Source organism: Cavia porcellus, unplaced genomic scaffold (genome assembly GCF_034190915.1).
Source record: "Cavia porcellus strain 051 isolate PalLab524CR breed Dunkin Hartley unplaced genomic scaffold, mCavPor4.1 scaffold_19, whole genome shotgun sequence".
Taxonomy (NCBI): Eukaryota; Metazoa; Chordata; class Mammalia; order Rodentia; family Caviidae; genus Cavia; species Cavia porcellus.
In genome coordinates, this window is record NW_026947502.1 from 44,919,545 (window position 1) to 44,935,773 (window position 16,229).

Consider the following 16,229-nt stretch of genomic DNA (forward strand, 5'->3'; position numbering starts at 1 on the left):
TTTCATGCTCCCATATTACAAATCTTCCCTCCAGTTCAGATAATCTGTCCTTAGTTTCTTTCAAGCTGTTATGCCAGTTTTCGATAGAGTTTTTAGTTTCCTGGTAATCTCTTTGAACCTGCTTCACGTATTCTATGCTTTCTCTATTTTCTCCATCAAACAATTCTCCCCTTTTTTTCTGTTCTTCCATTCCACCATCTGTTTTTTCTTGGGTGGTGCTTAGCATTTCTCTAACTATTCTGCTTATGTCTAGCTTCAGATCATTAATAACTTCATTCCTGAACTTGTCTATGAGGCTCTGGAGATAGCGCTTTATATCTATTGGTGCTGTGTCTGCTACTGCCTCTTTCTCAGGATTGGGGGCCAAGGACCCTTTCTTGTTGCCTCTTCCCATGTTCTTTGTTCCTTATATATGCAAGCATATATAGGAGGCCCAGCTTCCTTCCCTGTCAGCCACAGTCTGATTGAATTGCGTGGGCTAGGTGTTCCCGCCCACCGCAGCACACCAGGAAGTTGCAGACCAGGCAGCCTATGGAGGGCCCACCCCTCCAGGTCACCTTTAGGCGCTGGGATCTGGGTTTTGCTAGCCTACTGGGTCTCAGCCAGCAGCATCACGTAGGCTAGGCCCTTCTCACCAATCCCGCTTGAGAGGGGGATATGTGGCTGAAGTCACTGCAGCGCCCTGTTCCCACAAGTCTGCCCGATCCCAGAATGTCCTCTGTTGGAGTCTCCTAAACCATGGAAGAGAGCCAGTTTCTTTCACTCACCACAAGTCAATGCACAGCTCCCCACCCGTCCTGCTTTCAATTCCATTCACCAATTCCTGTTCTCAGAGCTCTCGCTCGTCTCTCTCCCTGCTGAGCCGATGCAGATGCAGCAGCGGCGGCGGGAAACCCAAATCGCGGCTTCCAATGCCATGGGCTCCAGCTTCCACACTGAGGCTTTTCTGTTCCTGTTGTAGCACCAGGATTGCATTCCCAGTTGGTTTCTCTCAGCCCAGTTCATTCTTGGGTCAGCAGGGCATATCTCCACTTGCTTATGATTCCTTACTCCGCACCATTCCTGAATTCTAAGCTGGGTCTTTCAGCGAGCCTCCATAGCTGCTGCTATCTGTCGTCCATGTTCTCCCAGAAGTCTAGAGTCTGATTGATTCATGGTCCAATGCTGGGATTACCGGTGTGAGTGCTACATCCACCCTAGGATGGGTGTCCTAAAGGAACAGGAGGAGTCTTTTCTCCATGCTCCTCCCTTTTGCTCTTGTTGTTTTGCTGTTTTCCACCACCATGAAGTGTAGTCCTCTGACAAGTGCCACTCCGCCTTGGAGCCAGCTGAGTATGGATTGAAATCTCCTCAAACTGTGAGCTGAATAAAGCTGTCCTTCCTTAATTTTGGGTGTTGGGTATTTTGTCTTAGCAAAGAGACAAGTGACCAACACACTACTGTTATTTGTTTTTACAGTTCTGGGAACTGAACCCAGGGCCTTACTCACACTAGGCAAGTATTCTGCCTCCAAGTTATGTCCTCAGCCCTCATAAATACATTTTATTGTAGAGAACTATGTAATCAATGAGACTTTCAGATGTAAAATGTTACCCAAGGATAAACACTTGTGGAAGAATTGAAACAGGAATATGGGTTTCGCAAGCATAAAATATTGCACGTGTTAAAGAAGAGGTGGCTCCTGGGCTGTTTGAAAGAATTACGTGGGCCATCAAATCAATGTAGTATTTATAGTCCATCTGGCTACACTGTTTAAAGTGATATGACAGTTTTATTTTTTAAGTGTCAATATTTACAATATGCTAGAAGTGATATTCTTTGTAACTATTTAACTCGTAATATTTTAGGTGTCAACTTAATGTGTGAGGGGGGTAGAAATATTTCAGATCACAGAGAGTTTATGAACAAGTGTTCCAAGACTACTGATGCCAAGTGTATTCAGTGGATCTGAGTCAGCAGAAGCCCAGAGACTAACCCAGCATGCACTGCTGTGCTGTGCCCACTCACTCTGCCTTGTGGCAGGTAGCCGGTGACACATGGAGATTAGCAACTGGGTTCAGCATTCACTGTATGGTCCTTCTGCCTCAGTTTCCCAATTGTAGACTAAAGACTGAATGAGTAAACACTCGTGCAATGTCTAGAACAGGTGCGGAAGCTATTATGCTAATAGTGACTGACCGTGTCTCTCAGCAGACAATACAAGTTTGGATGGGTTGTGGAGTTGTCCCTTCTAAGAACCACTCTCAGCCTGCTTTTTCAAGAAGCACCAAGCAGGACTCTTCCTTTGTCATGAAAATGCCTCAGCCCATTAGGGTTGAGGTCAAAAGTGCCATACAGTGAGGGGCTGGCTGAAAACAACTGCAAGTGGAGTTGCCAGGCCCAAACACTCAGGAGGACAAAGCAGGAAGATCGCTCAGGGATTTGAGACCACCCGGGGCCACAGAGCAAGACCCTGACCCCAGAAAGAAAAGAAGAGAAGGGGAAAGGAAGGGAAGGCACAGGAGGGGGGGCTGGGCTCCTGGTCACAAGTGGTACCTGCTGACTGTGTCCTTGCTTGGTGGCTCTTGTTGGCTCCTTCCTCAGGACACTAACTGCAGAGATAGAGGCTCTGACCTCATGACTTGATCACCTCCCAAGGGCCCTCATCACCTTGGGAATGAAAGAATTTGGGGGTACATACATTCAAAGAGGTTTGAAACAGTAACCCTGCCACTCATCCTACTGATTCCAGTGCTGTGATGTGACCACAGGGACACCAGATGCCCCTCCATTCTGACTGGCGTCTTGTGGTTTTGGGGCCCCAGGGAGGACACAGGATCCCAGAACAGAGGGCTTGGGCAAGGGTTGGGCCCTAACTTACAGAGTATCCACTGGCCTGTGAGGTCCTGTCATCCCAGTTCTCAGCAAGGATGGCATTCCAGTCCCTTGGGGTGGGGAACCTAGCTCACACCTCTTCAGGGAAAGGAGGCCAGGCCCCCCAGGAGGGAGAAGCTAGGCAGGTGTGGTGGAAACACACTCACTCTTCCTGCTGCCCCCTGCTCTGAAGGGGATGAGGGCTCAGTGGAGCTGGTAAGGGGTGACCCTGGGTCGAATGGATCTCTAAGCCGCCATCCTGATTGGTCTCTCCTCAGACCCTCAGCCACAGGCTGGGGTACAGCAAGGACAAGAGACACAGGAGTGGGATGGCAGGGCCCGCAGTAGCATCCCAAGCTGGGTAGGGATGGTTTAAGACACACAGCCACACTGCCTGTCTTGAACCACAAACAGCAGGGTGGTAGAACATGTCGCATAGAGAGAGCAACACCATCAAACATCCTTTGGAGAGTGAACAGGGGTGGGCGGCGGCTGGGGGGGGGTACAAGCATCAACGCTGGGCAGGAGATGATGAGAAAGGGTGTGTGGGAACCAGTAATACTGGACGCAGCAATGGAGTTAGAGTGATGGAAGGGCCTGAGCCGTGGGTTTGTGAACAATATAGGAATCCAAGCAGCCAAATTGATAAATTTGGAATTTAGTTAACTGAGCTCAGGACCACTCATATATAGACACCCCCCTTCCCTGTTCAGGGTCCAAACAAGTGGCTCCAAATTGGAAAGTTACAGAGTTTTTAAAAGAGAGAATCACAGAAGATATCCTGTTGGGAAGAGTTTAGTTAAACTCTTACACTAATTTTGGTTGACACCTGTATCTTGCTCCTTTTGTTGAGCAGGTTAATTTTTCTCCTGTGGATGCAGCTCATTCTGCTTTTCTCATGGGATTTATACCCTGAGTAATTTTCCATTCTCTTGGGTCAAACACAGGGCACCGGTTAAATGCAGGGCTCAAGATGGCATCAGTTATGCCAAGCTACAACAATGTGTGTGCATATGTGTATGTGTGTGTAAGAGAGAGACACTGCCTCAGGTCATCAGAGGTCCACTCCTCACACTAGACACCTTCCACAGCTAGTGGCTCCTGTGACGGTGATAAAAATACCAATTTCTCTGAGTACTAATGAGCCTGTCACTCTTTTCATGTGTATATGACCATTTAAGGTTTTTTTTCCTGAAATGTGTCTATTCTAGGATTTTACCTATTTTGCCTTCTTTTTTTGGTTCTTTGAGACAAGGTCTTGCTGTGTAATTCAGGCAGGCTAGTCTTCAACTCTTAATGATCCTCCTGCCTCAGCCTCCCAAGTGCTGGGATTAAAGGCATAAACCACCATGCCTGGCCTACTTTCTATTGGATTATTGTTTTTCTTCCTTTAAAAAAATGAAATCTTACTCACTCCAGGTGAGTTCTTGTTTATTGTTGGCTATGTGGAGGATATAAATATTTTCTCTCATTCTCTCATTTGCACTTGTGTGTGAGAGCGTGAGTTGGAGCGTGAGGGTGACACTAGGGATCAAACTGAGCTACATGTCCAACCCTTTTTATTGCTTTCTATTGAGACTGGGCCTCAGTATCAGGCTGGCCTCAAACACTCCATTCTCAAGCCTCCGCCTTCCATGTAGCTGGAATTACGGGTGTGCGCTATGCCTCGTTTGTGTGTGTGTGTGTGTGTGTAGGGAGGGAGGCTGGGAATGGAGTCCCAGGCCTTCCTGCCCAACTACATCCCAGCTCCTCTTTTTTCTTTTCCTTTTCCTTCCCTCCTCCTTTCTTTCCTTCCCTCCTTTCTTCTTTCCTTCACTCCTTCCTTTTTTTTTTCTTCTTTCCTTTCCTCCTTCCTTCTTTCCTCCCTTCCATCCTTTTTTCCCCTCCTGGGAATTGAACCCAGAACCTTTGCTCTAAACTGCATCCCAGTCCTTCTTCTATTTATTTTAAGACAAGGCCTCAATGAGCCACTAAATTCCCCTGGCTGGGCTCAGACTCGGGGTCCTCCTACTCAGCCTCCCACAGTGCTGGGGTTACAGGCCTGTGCCACACCCCAACCTCGCCCTTTTATGATGCTTTCTTATAACTAGTCACACTGAAAATTTTGAATACAGACAGGAACACAGCAGTGTAATGAGCCCCACGTGCCCAGTGCTGGCCTTGCACAGGAACCTTCTCTTCTTGCCCTGAAGCAAATTCCAGCCATCATACATTCTTGGTGTTGGAAAATATTTCAGAATGATTCTCTAAAAGACAAAGATTCCTTTTCATCACGACATAATCAAAACACCCTCACCATAGCTTCAGAATTTAATTATTCCTTTTATAGTGAGGTGACCTGAGACAGGGTCTCACTATGTAGCTCAGGGCTGGCCTTGAGTTCAATGTGTGACCCAGGCTGGCCTCAAACTCTTGGTAATCTTGCCTTAGCCCCTCCAAGTGCTGGGATTATAGGTGTATGTGACCATACTCAGTTTTATGGCATCTTTTAAGGAATAGAAAAAAATTTCCTAATTTGATGGAAACCATTTTTGGTGTGGACCTTGGGCATGCCAGGCAAGTGCTATATTATTGAGCTAAAGCCTCAGCTTGCTTTCTCTCTCTCTGTTTCTCTCCTTCCTTTCTTCCTTCTTTTCATTCATTTATGTGTATTTATAATGTACTATAGAATGGAGAGGCTCACTGTGATAAATTGATAAATGCATTTCACATAGCTTGGTTAGTTTTGTTTTTGTTTTGGGTGGTACTGAGGATTGAACCTATGGCCTTCACACAGAGCCACAACTGCATCCCATTTTTTTACTGTGTAATTTGAGACAGGGTCTCATGAAATCACTGAATTGCCCAATGTGGGTTCCAACTTTCCAGCCTCGGCCTCCTGGACTGCTGGGATTACAGGTGAGTCACTGTGCCCGCTGGTCTTTTTTTCCTATCTCATTATCCTGCTCTCTTTTCTTCCCTTTTCCTTTTGTCCCCTTCCTGGTTTCCAAAACTCTGCCTCCTACTTTCCTATCACCTGTCTTTTATATTATCTATTAGTTATATATTTGGCTTCTCATATGAGAGAAAACATGTGATTTTGACTTTCTGAGCCTGTTTGACTTAGCTGAACACAATGATCTGCAGTTCCATGCATTTCCCTGCACATGACATGGTTCCATTCTTCCTTTATGGCAGAGTAATATTTCTATCTGTGGATGGGCACCCAGGCTATAGTTTAGCTACTGTGAATTGCACTGCTATAAACATGAATGTGCATGTACCATTATAGTACACTGCTTAGTGTTCTTTCAGGACTATGCCAGGAGTGGTACAGCTGGGTCAAATGCCATTTCTGTTTTGTTTTTGAGATTGGGTCTCACTAAATTACCAGGTCAGCCTTAAATTTGCAGTTCCCCCACTTCTGCTTACTGTGTATCTTAGGTTGTGTGTGATGCCACGTCTGGCACATAATTTCCTAAAAATACATTTTTTCCCCTGTGAATTCAAATGAGTGCTTTGCCATACTCTCCGGTCTCCCATGCTGCTGAGGATTGAACCCATACCCTCATGTATGCCAGGCAAGTGGTCTACCACCAGCCTCCATCCCCATCCTTGGTGGTGTACTGCAAGGTACATTTATTTGTCTTATTTAAGAAATCTGAGCTTGTGCTTGTAAACAGCACTTGGAAAGCTGAGACAGGAAGATCACAAAGTTCAAGGTGAGACTGTACTACATAGTGAGGCTCTGTCACCAAAAAAAAAAAATGAAGTGAAGAGGAGGTTATCAGTCATTGGACATAGTGGCACACGCCTGTAGTCCCAATATTTGGGAGGCTGAGGCAGGAGGATTACCATGAGTTCAAGGCCAGTGTGGACTACGTAAGTTAGTTCATGGCCAGCCTGAACTATATAGCAAGATTCTATCTCAAAAAACAAGCAAACAAACAAATACCCCAACAAACAAAAAGCAGAAATAAATCATATTTTTAAAAATGCAGATGAAAAGAAATAGACTGACTTGCAAACAAAACAAAATAAAGTGGGATGGTGGTGGTGGTGGTGCATTCCTGTAATCCCAGCACTTAGGAGGCTGAGTGAGGCTGGAGGATCACAGTGAGTTCAAAACCAGTTTGGGCCAACAAGTGAGTTCAAGGACAGACTGAACTGCCTAGCAAAACCCTGTCTCAAAAAAACAAAACAAACCAACAAAAAACCCCAACCAACCAAAAAAACCAAAAAAGAAAACAGAATATGAGCTGCATTTCCCAGCTAAGCGCTTTTTAAAGTTAAATTTACTTATTGCAGAGTCACATGCAAATGTAAGAAATAACGGAGATTTCAGGTACCCTTTAGCTAGTATCCCCAGAGGTAACATCCTGTGTCACAACAGCACAAAAATGACAACGATATTCACAAGGCTGTGGTACAGTATCCACCACATAAGGATTCCCAGACTCTTCTGTGGCCACACCTACTTCCTTCCCTTTTAGCCTGTTAATCCCCAATCTCCACTTGGTCACTTTGTTATTTTGAGCATGGAAGCCCACAGCTGGGCATCGTGGTGCATGTCTGTAATCCCAGCGGCTGGGACGATGAGGCAGGAGGAGCGCCACAAGTTCAAGGCCAGCTGGGCTGCATAGCAAGACCCTGATCCCCTCAAAGGAACCACACAGTATGTGACCTTTTAGAAAGGATGGTTTTCATCCTGCACCACTTTCTTGAGCTTCTCCGATGTAGCTGTGTACTCAGTGATTCATCCTCTTCTGTTGCCAAGTGTGACTCCATGCCATGGGTGTACCGTTCATTTAACCCTTCATCTGCTGAAGGACATCCGGTTGTGTCTGGCTTGGGGATATCACAGAAACATTGCTATAAACATTCATACATAGATTTGTACATAAACAAAATTGTCACTGAGTGGGCAAATGTCGAGGGGCATAGCGGCCCTGTCACGTGGTGGCTGCCTGGTTAGCGTCCTGGAAACCATTTCCTGGGTGGCCCTACAGACATCCCAAGTGATGCATGGTTCTGGTTTTCCACAGTGTCCTCCCAGCATCAGGTGCTGGCACTACTTTTTATTTTAGTCATTCTGATACTTGATAGGTATGGATTATTCTCTTATTGTGGTTTTAATTTGCATTTCCCTGTTGGTCAATTATGTGTAGCATTTTTTTTATGTTTTGTTTTGCTTTTTGTGCTACTGGGGATTGAATCCAAGGCTTTTGCACTGAGTTACATATTTAGCACTTTTTTTTTTAAATCAGCCTCTAGCTAAGTCACTAAATTGCCCAGGTAGTGCTTGAACTTGTGACCCTCCTGCTTCAGTGTTCCAGAATGATAGGATTCTAATCTGTGCCACTGTACTCCTTGCGGGGGAGGGGGGGCATATTTTGATGTGCCATTAGTACATAGTGTTTTTGTGGAGATTTTGTTTTCTTTTTTTTTTTTTTTATCAGTACCAGGGATCGAACTCATCACTGCCTGCTTGCAAGGCAGGCGCTTATTGCTGCTGAGCTAAATCCCCAGCCCCGAGATTTTGTTTTCTGAGACAGTCTCACTGCATATTTCAGGTTGGCCTCCAACTGATGGAAATTCTCCTACCTCAGGCTCCCCAATGCTGGGATTATAGACAAGTATCACCATGCCCAGCTTGTTAGCATCTGGAGGAAGGGTATTTGGGAGGTAATTAGAACCAATGAGGAAATGAGGGTGGGGATCTGTGCTTGCAGTAGTGGCTTTAAAAGAGAAGACAGACCCATATGTGATCTTGTGTTGGCTGAGGTGGGACAGGGATGAAGGATCAGTGCTGCAAGGATTAGAAAGGGTTCTAGATATGTCTCAAGAGGACTCAAAAACGAGGGGCATGTGGAATCACTGCTAGTGGGATGGGGGAAGCTGGCGGGGGAGGGCTGGTTCAGGAGGATGTGTGGATGACAAATCTGTTTGCCTGGCTGTGGGGAGGCACTAATATATTGGGAGGAGAAGAGACAGGATGTCCTTGGTTTGGGATGTGGGCCTGGAGGGGTGTGAACTGCAACTGCCCGAGGGGGCTGGTACTGGGAGAGGACAGGCTTAGCTGGGAGGAGGGCAGGCATCAAACACTGTGTGTCCCAGCCTAGGGAGGCAGGACGTGCTACCTGGGACCTGCAGAAAAGGACAGGCTGTGATGTCCATCTACCAGCAGGGGGCCACAGTGTCCATGCTCCGTAGAGAAGTCACACAATGAAGTATTTAAAGAGAATCTGGCCTGGTAAAAAAAGTTTCCCGGAGCCTGGCTCCCCCTTACAGAGCCTCACCACACTTTCTCACTAGTAGCGCAGAGCAGTTAGACCTCTTAGGGGTTTAGGGCAGAAGACGGAGGCAGAATAGTGGGCATCTGGGAGTTGGGAACATGATACGAGGTTGCATAGTTCATAAAGAGGGGAGTGATATTCTTGATTTTTTTTGGGGGGGGGGGTACCTGGGATCGAACTCACATTTACCAGGCAAGTGCTTTAGCTGCCGAGCTAAGTCCCCAGCCCCATATTCTTGATCATTTAAACATTATCATGCAACACAGCAAAGAAAAATACATAAAATGTCCAAGTGCTGCTTAAGGGGTGGCCACAGAGGGACCAGTCAGATTGGTGGAACACAATGGTACCCCAAGGGCCTGCCAGCAATCTGATGCTTATGGTAACCACCTTCTTGCTTTTCTGTCAACTTTCGCTACTTGATATTGCATCCCTAAACAATATCATTTGATTTTGCCTGCTTTGGAACTTTTTTTTTTCTGCTTTGGAACTTTTATGAATGGATCATCCATATCGCTGGTGGCTTCTCTCCGCTGAGCTCCATCCACACTGCCACACTCAGCTGCAGAGTGAGCACTTCTGCAGCAGGATTCCATTCTGCAACACAGCTGCTCAACTTCCCTTCTGATGGCGGAGGGGTACTAACAGGACCGGCTGCGCATTCTGCCCACTCCCACATTTTTTTTTTTTTTTTTTTTTGGTACCGGGGATCTAACTCACGACTGCGTGCTTGTAAGGCAGGCGCTTATTCTGCTGAGCTAAATCCCCAGCCCACCCAACCTTTTAAAATTATTTTTTTTAATTATTTTTTTTTTTTTTTTGTCTTTTTCTTTTTTTATCGGTACTGGGGATCGAACTCACGACCACCTGCTTGCAAGGCAGGTGCTTATGCCACTGAGCTAAATCCCCAGCCCCTTTAAAATTATTTTAATGCAGGGTCTTGATAAATTGCCCAGGCTGGCCTCGAAACTCCCATCGTCCCACCTTAGCCTCCCCAGTAGCTGGCCCATTTATGACCCATTTATATCAGCCATTTGGTAAAGACACAATCACTTCTTTTGAACCTCTGAAGGGACTGCTGGTTTTCCTACCTAGCCTGGGCTGTTCTTGGGGACTGCTAAACAGGAATAAATGTAGTGAAGGCAGAGCTCAATGAAAGCAGGGCCCATGTTTATCTTTTGGGTTATGTCCCCAACATGGACCTTGCATCCAAAATAGAGATAAGTACTTTATAGGATGAGGGACCAAATCGTTTTGGGTATATGTTAAAAGATGGTGAGCTTTGGGGTGTACTTCTTCGTCTTCAAAATAACTCGTTACTTAAGAGAAGAGGTAACCACTTCCCCCAGAATAAGGCTCCCAAAACAGACTCTGGAGATCTGAAGGACCAGAGGCATCTACAAAGAAGGAAGGACATTTCAGCAACAAGTGGGTGTCTGTGAGGAGCAGAGCTACACGCTGGGGTGGGGAGGGATGGCGGGGCCCTCGGAGCATAGGGGTTCAGGGCGCCTCTGACCGCAGGTACAGGGAGCCTTGGCTGATCTGACCATGGACCACTGTTAAATTGTGCGAAAACTTACTGTACTTTGTGCTTTCACGGATTACGTGGGTTCTCCGGCCGCGCCGGGAGGTGGCGGTGTGGTCGTGTGCGAGGGCCGCGCCGCGTCCAAGTTCAAGCTCCGGGTCGGGAGGGAGCTTCTCGGCATTCGCGGCTCGTTAATAACTTAAAGAAGGCGCCAGGCCGAGGCTGGGACGCGGAGCGGAGCGCGGCCCTCGGCAGACGGCTCCGCGCCCGGCCAGCAGCCGCCCCTCCCCCTTCCGCCGTCCCCGGGAGCAGGGCCAGCCGGCCCCGCCGGCGCGGCGAGAGGAGGACGTCGCCTTCCCGCGGGGCTGCGGCGCGCCCCGCCCGCGCCTCCCCCGCCAACTCGCCAGGACTCCGCCCGGGCTCCGAGCCCGCGCCCCCGGCCCCGCCGCCCGCGCGCCGCCCCGGGCCTCAGCCGCGCGCCGGCCCCGCCCCGCCGCCCCTCCCCCTCCCCTGCCGCCGCCTCCCCCGCCGCCACCGCCTCCGCCTCCGCCCGCCGCCCCGGCCGCGTCGGGTAAACCTGTTCGGCGAGGCGGCCGCGCCGGGGCGGATCGAGCGGCCGGCGGCTCCCTCGCGGCTCGCGGCGTCGGGGCCCGTGGCGCGGCGGCCGCCCTCGGCCCCGGAGCCCCTCGGCGGCGCCACCATGTACTCGGGAGCCGGCCCCGGTGAGTCCTGCGAGGCGCGCGCCCCCGGTCCGCGGCGGTTGGCGGCCGGGCGGGGCGGGTCCGGGTCCGGGTCCGGGTCCGGGTCGGGTCCGAAGCCCGGGGCCCGGAGCCCGCGCGGGTGGACGCGCAGCCCGGCCTCCAGGCCCCGTCAGCGGCCGGCGCCCCGCGCGGCCTGGGCCTCCCGGCGCCTCGGGCCTGCGCCCCGGCGGGCGGGCGGGCGGGCGGCGCTGTAGGCCGAGGCCGGCGCCCTGGCCGCCGCGCGGGCCGGCGGGAGCCCGGGGCCTGGGGCGCGCGGGGCCCGGTCCCTCCTGCCGGCGCCTGGTCGCCCTTGCCCGGAGGGAGTCAGCGGATGCTGAATTTGGGCGACTCCCGATGGCGGTTAGGACCGCGGACTGCGAGGAATGGGGAGCGCTACCCTGGGTCCCCAGACCCCGCGCGGCTCATTTTCATTCTGCACACGTTGTCCTGCTATTGAAGTGCTAATTGCCTTTTACTGGTTACTCGGAGAGGTAAGGAGATGCCTCGGCCTCTCCTGCCCCCTTCGTACTCGTCAGCTCCTCTTCCTGGTAAAGTTCCAAAAAACTTCAAGCAGTCACCATCCCAACCCCCACCCCATTTTCAGTGGAGACGGAGGGGCCGTTACTTGTTGGGCCAAGAAAACGGTCAAGTGTTCTGCTGCTTTTTCGCTTTCTTCCTCCAGGCACGTGGCTCCTAAATTTCCGGGCTGCCCCGCCACTGGGACAGAGCACTGCCTTCCTGATCGCCTTTGTCCGCCAGACTCCAGTCCCCGCGCTGCCCCCTGGCCTGTCTACCTGGCCCGGTGTGGGGAGCTTTATGAACTCTTTTATCTCCAGACCTGCTCTGAAACGTGGGGTTTACGAACCTCCTTGATCCACCTAGATCCCTGCACGCTTGGCCCCGCGGCTGTGTTTGTGCGCAGTTAGCTCTATGCCTGGTGAATTTTGTCGCCAGCTCCCTCCCCTCGCCAGTGTCACTTAGAAAGCTTCTTCAAGACTCTTCGACCCACTTGCAAAGCCTTCTAGGTTTTGAGTAGTTTGGTTGAAGAAAAATTTAATACTGCACCTGGGGGATTCCACAGTCCCCAGGGCAGATGTTGACTTACAGGGGAGCCCAGGCAGCCACTTCCTTCCCCAAGTGCAGAAGCTATCAGCCCCTTAGCTAGTGTGGGAATCTTGTAGCCCAGCTGTAAAAGCCTGACAGTGTCAGCCATGAAACTGTAGGCCTTTTCAGGTTATGAGTTTAAGAGTTGGAAGCTTGGAAAAAATGAAGAACCTTGGAGAAAGTCATCCTTCCACTTTGTTTTCTGGTTGATCCAGTGAGCTTGCCGAAGAGAGGCATTGGAGGGTCAGAATGGATAAAAACTGCATTAAGGTCATGGAGCCAGCAGCCATGAGAGCAACATGTCTGATTCCACTTCTCATTCACTGTACTTTCCTTGGAGAAGTGACTTTCAGTGCCTTTTGACCTTGACCCACAGTAAGAAATACCTGTTGGGTCTAGATGAGGTCAGCTGTGCCCACCTCCTTGACACTGAAACAAGATCTTGAGGAAGCAATGGGTCGATTGTGTGTACTGCTGTGTGTCCAGCGTGGGGGCAGCTGATCTGCTGCCTTTTTGTCTTTCGTTTTCAAAGATAGGAACTTGCCATGCCTTTAAGGCTGACCTTAAATTTACTATACAGCTAAGGCGGCCTCAAACTTACTCCTACCTCAGCCTTCCAAGTGCTGACATTATAGGCGTGTGCCAGCACACCTGGCGTGGTCTGCTGCATATTAAAAGCTACATTTGTCATCTGAATCTCCAGGTGCACTTCTGGTCACTAACAGCTTTGAAGTTGGCTGCTGTGGTATGGGCCACTGTAGGTGGCCTGGCGAGAGACAGCCCCTTTCATCAGATGGCTTTGGTTGGGAAATAGTAAATGTCTGTAGGGTAATACTCAGCTAATGGCAGGATGGGAATAGACCCAAATTTCAGGTGTGTGTGCTGAATTATAAGGCTGTGGTGTGGTTCAATTTTTTCTACACACTAAAGCTTTTAATTGTGTTTAAAAGGAATCTTTGGAATAGAATGTCTTAAACAAGACTATTTTTTTTTACTGAGAATCAAACTCAGGACCTTATATTTGCCAGGCAGGTGCTTGTACCACTGAGATATATACCTAGTCCGATAAGACTCCTTTATACTATATTTCTAATTATATATATATATATATATATATATATATATATAATTTTTTGAGACATGGTCTTGCTATGTAGTTCAGACTGTCCTTGAAATTATTGTTTAGCCCAAGCTGGCCTGGAACTCATAGAGATCCTCCAGCTTCAGCCTTCCAAGTGCTGGGATTATAGATGTCTTTCCCCCCACCCCATTTGTATTTTCTAATTTAGAATAATGAAAAGACATTCTATATGATTGTAGAAAAGTTAAAATTGTTTTACTACTTCCAGTTGTTCAGTGTGTTACTGAGCAGTTTGCTAAGTAAATTAATTTGAGGGAGTACTGAAATAAGAGTTTGAGGAAGCAATAGGTGGACTGTGTATACTACTGCATACACTAATGGGATAGAACTCAGGCCCTTCACATTAAGCTACATCCTCAGACCCTAGTCCTTGTTTATTTTATTTTGAGATAGAGTCTTACTGTCATTAAGTTGCTTAGGGAAGGCTCTAGCTTGGAATCGTCCTCCTTCTCACCTTCCCAGAGTTTTGGGATTACCAGTATATAACCCTGTATCTGGTTTAAATACATTCATTGTCTTTGTCTTTCTCTTTGTTTTTGCCTTTGTTTTTGTTTTTGTTTTGAGACAGAGTCTCACTCTATAGTTCAGACAAGCGTTAAACTCACTATGTATCCCAGACTGACTTTGAGCTCCTGGCTGTCCTCTTGCCTCAGCCTCCCAAGTCCTGGATTACAGACATGTGTGACCATCCTTGGTTTAACTACATTAAGTTTTAAAATAGTTTAGTAGATTTGTATTTTGCTTATTATAAACAAATATTGTTACATTTGTGAAATTAATCTCTGGACTGTAAAGTTAGAAATGTTACAATTTCATTTTTCAGAGGAATTGGAAGGAATTAAAAGTTTAGGATAGGTGGATTCTGTATTGACCCTGAAACTCCATAGATGAAACTAAATTAGGTAGTTGTGGGTTTTCCATTTTTTTTCCCCACCACTTAAAGATTTTAAACAGTATCTAAGGAGTTGCCTCCTCAAGGGGTTGGTTTCTGTGGGTTTGCTCAAACTCCTGCTGTTACACTTCTGGTGGATTTGCTACACAGTAACCTCTGTGACATCTGAGACTTGGTGGAGAGTTGTCTGAACAGGGTAGTGACTTTGAGAATAGTCAGCCTTCACTGTGGTTTCTAGTTCCACTTAATTCCCCTGCACTCTTATGCTCTCACCCCCAGCTCTCCCAGTAATGGTGTCCTTTGCCATGTTGACCAGAATTGCAAGGCATGGTGGTATGGTTTCCCTGGGTCTGTCATAAACCTTGTGGAAGAATTTAAGTATGTGTGTGAAAAGATGTAAAAGCTTTGGCTCCTACAGCCTTTACAGTTTTAAGGAGCAGCATTATATTTTAATTTCTGGTTTCTGTGTCAAACTTTAACAACACTGGTCTGGTTTCTTCTTCATGATGTGTAAGCAACATTCTACTCTAGGATGCCAGTCTGATAAATGGTGTTTTATTTTGTGGGTTGTTACTGGGAACTTCAAAATGTAGCACTTTTATTTATTTATTTATTTATTTATTTAGACAGCATCCCCTCTTGCTGTATAGTTTAGGCTGGCGTTCAGCTCTCTAACTTACTGTAGGTCAGGCTGACCTCAAATTCTCAGTGATACCCCTGTCTCAGCTTCTCTAGGGTTTGGGGTTACAGGCATGTCGTGCCTAGACTTGATTCCGCGCCCCCCCAAGGATTGAACTCAGGACTGCGCAAGGCAGGTACTTATGCCACTGAGCTTAATCCCCAACCCCTTAGATCTGATTTCTTTCTTTCTTTTTTTTTTTTTTTACATTTTTTTTTTCTTTTTCCTTTTTATCGGTACTGGGGATCGAACTCACGACCGCCTGCTTGCAAGGCAGGTGCTTATGCCATTGAGCTAAATCCTCAGCCCAGATCTGATTTCTTGAGTGTTTATTGTGAAACAATTTTGAAAACACATAGAGTGACAAGTACAGTGCTTTCACATCTGTTTATCACCACACCTCAGTAGTTATCAGGATCTTTTACCTTTGCTTTCAAAATGCTCCTTCCCATTTTTCTTGGTGGATCATTTCTCTCTTCTTTTTTTTTTTTTTTTTATTTAAGGAGAAAAAGAAAAAAACAGAAAAAGGGTACAAGTAAACAAAATTTAAAAAATTAACAGTAAGAAATCACTAGTTAATAGATTACATATTCTCATCTTAGAAATAGTTGTTCAAGTTATAGAATTGAAGTATATGAAGTGGACTTTCAAATAGTCTCTTCTTTTCTTTGTGGATATTATGTTTCTTTCTTTTTTCTTTTCTTTATGGATATTTTCTAAAGCAGATCCAGACTTATCATTCCATCGCTAGCACAGATGTGTGCCTGCAAGGTGCAGGGGATTTTAAATGGGATCACTGCCACTGTCCCACGGGTTGCTTATTAGTTTTCTCATTCTCAGGACCATGATTGCAGTTGGTTGTTTTAGATCCTGACTTTTAATAAAATTTTTACATAAATTTTAGTTTCTCTCTTCTAAGGCTATTTATTGGAGCCTTGAAAACTATACAGATAAGTTTTTAAAAATATCTTCTCTTCAGATCTTACTAGTTTTTCTTCCTTCCTTCCTTCCTGTCCCTAT

At 47.4% G+C, this 16,229-nt stretch overlaps 1 protein-coding gene and 1 long non-coding RNA gene across 2 annotated transcripts in view; one reads left to right on the forward strand and one right to left on the reverse strand.

Moving 5' to 3' along the window:
• Positions 1–1,841: 1,841 nt before the first annotated feature.
• On the reverse strand, positions 1,842–11,094 carry LOC111757808 (uncharacterized). Its single transcript, XR_002792083.2, has 2 exons — positions 10,709–11,094; positions 1,842–7,680 (listed from the first exon to the last, which is right to left on the reverse strand). It is a non-coding gene; the product is annotated as an uncharacterized LOC111757808 (long non-coding RNA).
• An 81-nt stretch (positions 11,095–11,175) lies between these two features.
• Positions 11,176–16,229, forward strand: part of Ago2 (argonaute RISC catalytic component 2) — a 120,647-nt gene continuing 115,593 nt past the window's right edge. Inside the window, exon 1 of the mRNA XM_063231018.1 lies at positions 11,176–11,375. Coding sequence (XP_063087088.1) covers positions 11,354–11,375 — 22 coding nt within the window. The 5' untranslated portion in view covers positions 11,176–11,353. The remainder of the gene's footprint in view (positions 11,376–16,229) is intronic.